The 8,253-nt window shown below is 35.9% G+C and overlaps 1 protein-coding gene across 4 annotated transcripts in view; it reads right to left on the bottom strand.

The window, feature by feature from the left end:
* Nucleotides 1-593: 593 nt before the first annotated feature.
* The window catches only part of BTBD8 (BTB domain containing 8), a 33,656-nt gene continuing 25,996 nt past the window's right edge, over nucleotides 594-8,253 (bottom strand). For 3 of the 4 annotated variants that reach the window (XM_084527263.1, XM_084527265.1, XM_084527266.1), the window contains 5 exons: nucleotides 7,383-7,995; nucleotides 7,110-7,200; nucleotides 6,402-6,535; nucleotides 2,866-5,211; nucleotides 594-1,514 (listed from right to left, as the gene is read on the bottom strand). In XM_084527263.1, coding sequence (XP_084383389.1) covers nucleotides 1,045-1,514; nucleotides 2,866-5,211; nucleotides 6,402-6,535; nucleotides 7,110-7,200; nucleotides 7,383-7,995 — 3,654 coding nt within the window. In that variant the 3' untranslated portion in view covers nucleotides 594-1,044. The remainder of the gene's footprint in view (nucleotides 1,515-2,865; nucleotides 5,212-6,401; nucleotides 6,536-7,109; nucleotides 7,201-7,382; nucleotides 7,996-8,253) is intronic. The other variant, XM_084527264.1, reaches the window with a different exon arrangement.

Below are 8,253 nucleotides of genomic sequence, written 5' to 3'. Positions count from 1 at the left end.
TTCTGCTCACAGAAGAATGGTTATGTTGGCATTTAGTCTCTGGATAGAAGCTACAGTAGAGAGATACAATAATTTTGTTACCCCCCCCCCCCCAAAAAATGTAGTATTTATGAGAATAAACAAAACTGAATCTCTGAGAATCTAGCTATGCCTCAGGTAGTGTCAGAAGTTACAGGGTGCAACTGTAAGGAAGTGAAACACAAAGCTAGTTCTAGACAAAGTCAGACTTCTGATATGAGTGACTAGATTATTTCTACCAGTACTTCAGACTGAGATACACTTTTAGAAATATCAGACATACTCTTTTAAAACAGGAGCAGTATTCTCCTAACTCTTCTGAATTAACATACTATGCCATTAAAAATATTTACTTAAATACGTGCATTTTCAAGAAACAATGCCCTTCCTAGAGCACAGAGCCTCTTAAGACTTATATTTAAAAAATTTATTGAAAACTTGTAAACAAAAAAAATACAAAAAAAAAAATCAAATGTGGATGAAACAGATGAAACAAGCTGCTCATATTAATAAAGCCCAAAGGGGATTCAGATTGGAACCTTTCCTGTGAACACAAATTTCGGGCAGACATGACCTTTCGACACAACCATTCTGAATCTTTATTGTTGTAAAATTGAGTCACCATATAGAGAAAGAGAGAAAAAAAGGAGGGAATAACTCTACTATTTGTGCAGTCATCTTTAAATTCTTGCTCAATGGGACTATTAAATGGCAAAAGGAAGATAAAAGGAGAGAGGAAACTGAGATCTTCCTTTCAGGTCATCTAATTTTTCTAACAGTTCCAGAAAATACATGCTCAAAATTCATTTTAGAAAAGACATACATTTAAGTCTTGAAAAATAATTGTACTTGCAATTAAATCTAGATTATAAATTAACATATTTACCTCATTATATCAGAAAGATTGCCTCAGTACCAAGAATTGCTTGTTCTTGACTGATGCAGTATTTCATTATTGTATGGAAACAACGCATCAAAAATAGATTTGGGGAATGGATTGGAGTGAGTTGCAAACATTTGATCACCTTAATGATGAGTTTCCAGTTCAAGAATTGTCCATTCCCCTTGAGGGGAAGAACAGTCTTCAGATGAAAAGCTTGCCACTGTAATGCTTGCTGAAGAGTCATCAAGTGGAGACATAAGTTCAGTCCACCTACTGAATGTGTCGACTTGTGATGTACCCTGAGGATTCGAACCATCTCGTGCCAGAAACAGTGTCTGATTGATGAGACATTGTGCTAAGTTAAGGTCTTCAGGAACAGAGTTTTTGAAACCTATATTTGAGTCCTGCTCAGATAACAGTTGCCTGAGAAGAGTCCAATCCTGTTCTGCAAACTGCTGATCTTCAAGATCCACATCTAGAACTGCTGTTTCTGAATCCATCCTCTGCTCAATTGCTTCTCCAACATCCATCTCATATATTGGAGAAAGGGTTTTTGAAGGCCGGTGCTCAAACATGCAGGTTTCTGCCATTGTGTCATAATCATCTATGTCTCCTGAAATAATTCACAATACTGTACAATGTAAAAATTGCAGGTGATCCTCCCCTCAGGGCTGTGTAGAACAAATTTAAATCATTCAGGAAAGATAATCCAACCAGGTTAAAAAGGGGATGATGGAGGGTTATACAAAATTGACAAAATTTTAGGCATTTATTTCCTATATAAAAAACGAAGTATGGTTTATAAATCAAGTTAAAGCAGCAATCACCACTGGTAATTAACAATAACCTCCATAATTAAGTTTCTGATACAGAAAACGACAATGTAAATACACATTTAATGCACATGAAATTTCTCATTTACTACATAAATTAAATTTAGACCAGGAGGTGCATGGAGGGAATTAATAGAGAATGATTTCTGTATGGTGACTTAAGCCATGTCAGCTTAGAAAAGAATTAAAGACAAAATACTTCATCCACAGGCTTATTTCTACACTGCACATGCAATGGCAGCTGCAGGCAAGGGCAAACAAAACTTAAAAAATAAAATAGTACAACTTTTGTTGTCTTTGTGTTATATGGTTTGGTTGAACATAGATCGTCATCAGCATTTCATTGCTCTTGAATACACAATAGTTGATAACACTATTGTATATTTTTGATGGGAAAAACAGACTGAATTATTGGTATAAAGACAAAACACAAAACAACTAGACAAGTATTCATCTAGCCACATCAAAGAAGTTAGAACTCTTCTGTGAATAAGCATTAGTTCTAAGTATAATCTCTCTTTTAGGAAATAAGTTTTTACTGGTAAAATTTAGAATTTTATACATCTCACAACCTCTAAATCAGAGTTCAAACCTGCTCCCACTGACGTATATGGCAAATATTCAGTTATATTCAATAGGAGAAGGCCCCAAGTTTGTGTATAATATATAAATAAATAAATAAATAACAACGGTAATACATATAGCTGTTCAGGTAAACGGTTCAGTGTGCTTTAGTTAAGGTGATTACTGTAGTTATTGCACATCCCATTCAGACATACTATATGTTGTCAAGCAGACAAAACAAATACTAAGTTTCCATCAAAAGTTGATGCTGTCAGTGTTAGATTGGATCAAAAATAACTTAGGTACAAAAAACTGCATCCAATCTTTATTCTAGCATTACATTTAAATCTTTTCCTGTAGTAGTTAAATTTCTCATTGAACAGCATGGTATTTATGGATATATCAGACAATCATTCTTTACCATAGTGAAATACTTAAAAATACTTAAATTTAATATAATTTCCACCAAAATTACTTCAGTTTAGTATTCAATCCCAGGCAAATTGCCAAAGCTTTCCCTAGTAATTTGCTCTTGAATGACTGAACGTTTCTATTTCTGTACATTACCTGGAAGTAAATCAGTATTAGCGAATTCAGTAGGTGCTGGTTGACTGTCTCTCACTTGACCTTCCTGAGTCAGTACCTGATTCTTACTGGCTTCTACAGGTTTTGCAGAGTTGCTCTTTTGCATATCAGCATTTGTTTCTCTTTGATGAAGATCCAAATGACATGGTCTTTCTTGAGATTTTGCATCATTGTCTAGGTATTTATTGCACTGCTGAAACTCAATAGCCACCTCATTCTTTATATTTATTTTTTGATTTTCCCCTGGACATGGACTAGCCTCTGAATATACTTTCTCTGGGCAATTTTGTTCAGTCATTGATGTACCTTGATTCTCCTTTCCTGGCACTTCAGTGCCATGAAGAGGTAGGAGACAACTTTCACTTTTTTCCAGTCTGTTGTCTCTATCCTTAGGCTGTTTGCAATCCAGGAATCCATCTTCAATTTCCAATGAGTATCTTGAATAAAAAGTCTTCTCATGGTGCTCTTGAGAAACACTGTCAAATACATCTGAAGGAGTAAGAAAATCTATTGAATGCTGATGTGAAGGATGAGTTTCTGCTCTATCATCAGATCCCAGTTCTTCACATTCATCTACTGAAAGTAAAACAGATCGCTTGAAATTTTTAGTTTTAGAAAACTCTTGTCTTGCATTATCATTTTCTGTTGCATCTTCAAAAGCTAAATTATCAATTCCTTGGAACTGTTGAGTGGGAACATTTGATGGAGGAATGTTTTCTGCAGCATTTTCTGCTTCAGATCTGTCATCTTCTGTTTCATCAGCAGAAGAAGAAACTTGGTCTGCTTCCTGAGTAAACTGTGCATTGCCAAAAGCAGAATTTTCAGTTTCTTTAGTATTGGTCCTTGCGCTTCCCTGATGGGACCAAATTTCATTTTTTTTCCTTGGTATTTCATCATCACTTGTTGAATTAACACGGAAGAGATCAGAACCTTCTTTTTTCATTTTTACTTCTATTCTTAGGCTGCTGTCATAAATTTTTAATTCTTCAGGTGTGCTAGTGTCACTGCTGCTTCTTCCAAGAAAATCATGGCATAACATAGTGCTGCATTTAGAAATCCCTCTTTCATTGGATCCTTCATCATCCTGAGAGCCTCCAGCATCATAATCTTCTGATCTTGGTTTTATATCATCAGAGGATGTGGTGGCACTGCCAGTATCTGATTCGGGACTCTCTTTTGGATCTAGCACGCCAGTACTCCAGTGGTCCACAAAGGGAATTTCTGCATTTTCTTGGTTTTCCGGCATTTCCATTGGATCAATACCTTCTGTGTAATGATGTGCACATTTGTCCCTTACTCCTTCTGTGGAACATTTGGAAACATCATCTAAAGCTACTGTAACTGACTTGTATTCAGTCAGGGCTGGTGTATCACACAACTCATCAGCTGAAAGAAATCCCTCCATATGAACCTGAGGAGATGGTGTTACATCTTTATTGGTTATCCTTTCGGAAAAGCTCAGTAAAGTATTTTCACCACAGTTGAGACCCATATCGCTGCTTAATTTATCACTTTGTTTGATACAGACTGTTGTTTCTTTTGAATGTTCTACCAGTTTTCCTGAAGCAGTAGCCTTTTGATTGGTTTCCTTGGAAAAGTCTGAGTATCCATCACTGGTAGACTGTGCTTGACAGTGAAATTCAGCAGTATTATCATCTGTCTTTCTGTCTTTATTCTGTTGAATTGCAGCCTGATCTCCACAGATTTGTCTTACTTCCGTTTCATTTTGCACTGAAACATGCAATTTAGAAAGAGTTTCTTCTATAATCAGAGGCAAAGATTTAGATTGTGATTTGTATTCCTCATTTTCAGGAGGATCCAATAGTTTTTGTTTATCAGGTTGGCAGGATTGATCTTCTCTGCTACCTTCCATCATAGCTTTTAGAAATTCACTTTGCTTTGCAGAACTGCATTCATTATTTTCATGAAGCTGAACTGCCACAGCATCGGCCATATTTTTTTCAAGTTTCTGTCCAGGACTTCTGTGCTCTGAGGCGTGCATATTCTTCTGGACAACAGGAGATTCACTCCTTGAATGTTTTGGGGTAGAGGACTGAGATTTTAATACAGATTGCCCAGCTGTTTTCAGTTTTGGGTCTTTATTATTCATAATCTCACCATGCTTTGATGGAGTCTGAGTTTTGGGTGTTAGTGTTTTTGCAGCAGCTTTTGTTACAGGTGTTTGAGACTGCTTAACACTCTTCTTCTTGGCCGAAGGAAGTTTTTCTGGGAGTGCTGTCTGAACCAGGTGCTGTACCACATTTTTTTCTTCATTATGTTTTGGAGACGTTCCTGATTTCAATGACTTTGGTGATTCCACCATAGGTCCTAACAAACAGTGAACAAACAGACATAAAGACTATAGATTTTAGTCTATGTATATGCACTGAATTTAGGTTAGTGTGCATTTGTATTGAGAAACAGATTACTCAACTTTTCATTCAACTACGGGATTTAAAGCTTGTTAAAGAATCAAAAGTTGAGATCTTAAATACAAACAAGATGAAAATGCCATCCTGCATTTACATACCATCTTTGGAACGAAAGCACCTTGTAGACTATACCTGAAGGAATTTGACCTGTCACCAAAGTAGTCATCAGTGGAGTAGAAAGCAGCAGCTATGTAGTAGTGCATAAAAACACCGCACAGCAGTTAGCACAGGAAGTGATGGGTACTGTATTCAATTTATATTGTAGAGGAAATGACAGGAGGTACAAACTAATTGCATTACTAGTAATGTGATTAGAATACCAGAATGAACATCACTGCTCTGTCTGATCATACTGCAAGATCTCTAATGACCATAAATTGACAGGACCAGTGGTTTCTGTATCATAATGCATATAAGATAAAGCAACTGGAACGTTCTTTCCCACCCCACCCTCAGTAAGTGCTAGATCCAAAAGGGATTAGAAAGAGCTCCATCCTTAACATGTCATGTTTTCATAAAGCTTTTTCCTCTCTGTGCTCTATGATGTCATTTCCCACAATTCCTCTGAACAGCTGTCAAAATTGAATATTAGTTCATGGGGGTAGGTCAGCATCAGCAGAACAACTACTAGGGAGGCAATCAACAAAAAAGGAAGGCATAAAGTTTGCTTTGTTCTTGAAAGTTCTTGAAACAGTCTGCAGTCTGGATCTTTGATGTATATTGTAAGCGCTTGACCTACAGGATTTCTATTGAACTCAGTCATAGTTTTAAGTGCAGAAATGTGAGCTATTAGCAAATGAAAGAGTCGGTGAAGCAGATAACAGAAGAAAACGCCAATTGGCAGAGAAGGCCATCTCTAAATATTTTGAAATAGCTATTCATTTACATTTTACAGTTTAGTGTTGTCACCAATAGTGAAACATGGAAAATAAAATTGTTCAGAAGATTTTGCCAATGCTTGCACAAATCAAAAAAAACCACACAATCAAAAAAACAACCAGCCAAACAAACAAAACCAAAAAAACCCACCCATCAAGTTTTTGCAAAAACAATGCAGGACTGTTTCATTACCACTGGAAACTTTACCTTGATTTTTGGGGGAATTGGTAGGTGTGTTCTGAGCCTTTTGCTGTGTAGGGCTACTCACATGCCCTTTTTTCTTTAGAACAGCTTGTGCATTTTGTTCATTGCACCCTTTTCCAGTTGACTTTTTTGTTAGACTGCAAAGAAATTATTATATGCATTATTTTCAAGCATAAGACCTAGCAATATTTGATTACATTTGAACAAGCAATATATCTGTTTTAATGTACACACATATATATAAACATTGAAAATCCAACCTAAACCATGTACTTTTGTGGAAAGAAAATATACACCTATGTATGTATATAGGTGCACACACACCCCTATATAAGTGACCGCTGTCATATTTTCACAGGGTTTCAACTGTCTTTCTGTGCATTGTTTTTGCAGCTCACTCTAAGCGATCCCAGAAATACTAAGTTTACAACACCTTGTGCAGTCATTAACCGTTCCAAGCGTGCAGAGTTCTGAATGACCTACAACAATGTTCAAATGATTAGCATGAAACAATCCAACATGAAATCCAAAGTGTTTCCAGTAACAATTTTTTTTTTTTTTTTTAGAATAACATGTAATAGACAATCATTATGAAAGATACTCAGGTTAGAAGTAACATGTTGGTTTAACAGTAAATTTAATAGTTAAACTGAAAAAAAGATTTCACAAGCATGCATCCGTAGAAACTAAAAAAGCATATTATTGACATACCTGCTTGTTGTGGCATTAGCCTCAAGCTCAGTCTTTTTTTTTTTGTTGGTGACTCCATCTGAGGTCTTCAAAGAAGACTTTGTTATTACTGCTGTGAAATAAATTCAAAGTTAATTATAAGGGAAAATGCATTGCATATAAAGTACTGAAAAATTCTACTACGTGACGGTCAGCTATGAAAACTGCATACTGCATAGCTGCTAAACATGTAAAAATTTTTAACATATGACTCTCATTGATGATAGACTTTTTAAAAATAAATAAGTAAATTACCAGCACGTTTTTTTCCTTCTTCTACCAATTTATCCTCTTTGGGTTCTTCTGCCTGTTTGCTGGCAGTATGGATATCTGTGCTCGAGTTTGTTAACTTGCTGGATGTTCCTGCCACAGTCACTATGGATGGAGATTCCTTCCCTGTGTATTTTTTCAATGGTTTAGTTTTGATTTGCACACTTGCAGTTACAGTCAGCACTTTAGGCCTGGCACCTGTGATTTTTCCTTCGTGGTTCTTTAATCCTTTGCCACTTGCAGATGTCTTTTCAGCATCTTGCTTGGTAGGCATGCTTTCAGCCTTTGTATTTCCGTTATTTTCTATTTTTGTTTTGATGACAGCTCTAGCCTTTGGTGAAGCAGTTTTTTCCCCAGTTTTTGAATCTTTAGTAATTTTGGAAACAGTTTTTTTGCTATCTTTTCCCTTTGTATCCTCATGCTTTGAAGTCTTGTTGGCAGTGTTTCTGTTGGTGCTTGATGCATGTCCAGATGCTCCTAATCCATCAGATTTCATTTTATCCTGATTAGTGGAAGAATCTCTTCCACAATCTTTCTTGCTGTGTTCTGTCCAAGAAGTATTCCTTACACCAACAGATTCAGTACCAGATTTATTTAGCTAGAAAAGAAAATCAGAAGAAGAAAACAGAAGACCATATATATAGTATACGTGCATGTATATGTGTATGTGTATATATATATATATATACACACACAATCTGTAACTTCTGAAACACAGCTATTTATTAGGTAGTACATGAATCTAAAACATCAAGTTTCAGCATTGATATAATTTTTAAAAATTTTATTTTCAGCTCAGATTGCTGGTTTACAAAAGTACCAGAAAAAAATCTAGAGTGCCCAGTTTATTTTTTTG

The sequence above is a fragment of the Aythya ferina genome (genome assembly GCF_964211825.1).
Source record: "Aythya ferina genome assembly, chromosome: 8".
Classification (NCBI taxonomy): domain Eukaryota; kingdom Metazoa; phylum Chordata; class Aves; order Anseriformes; family Anatidae; genus Aythya; species Aythya ferina.
This window is presented reverse-complemented; position numbering and strand designations above follow the sequence as displayed.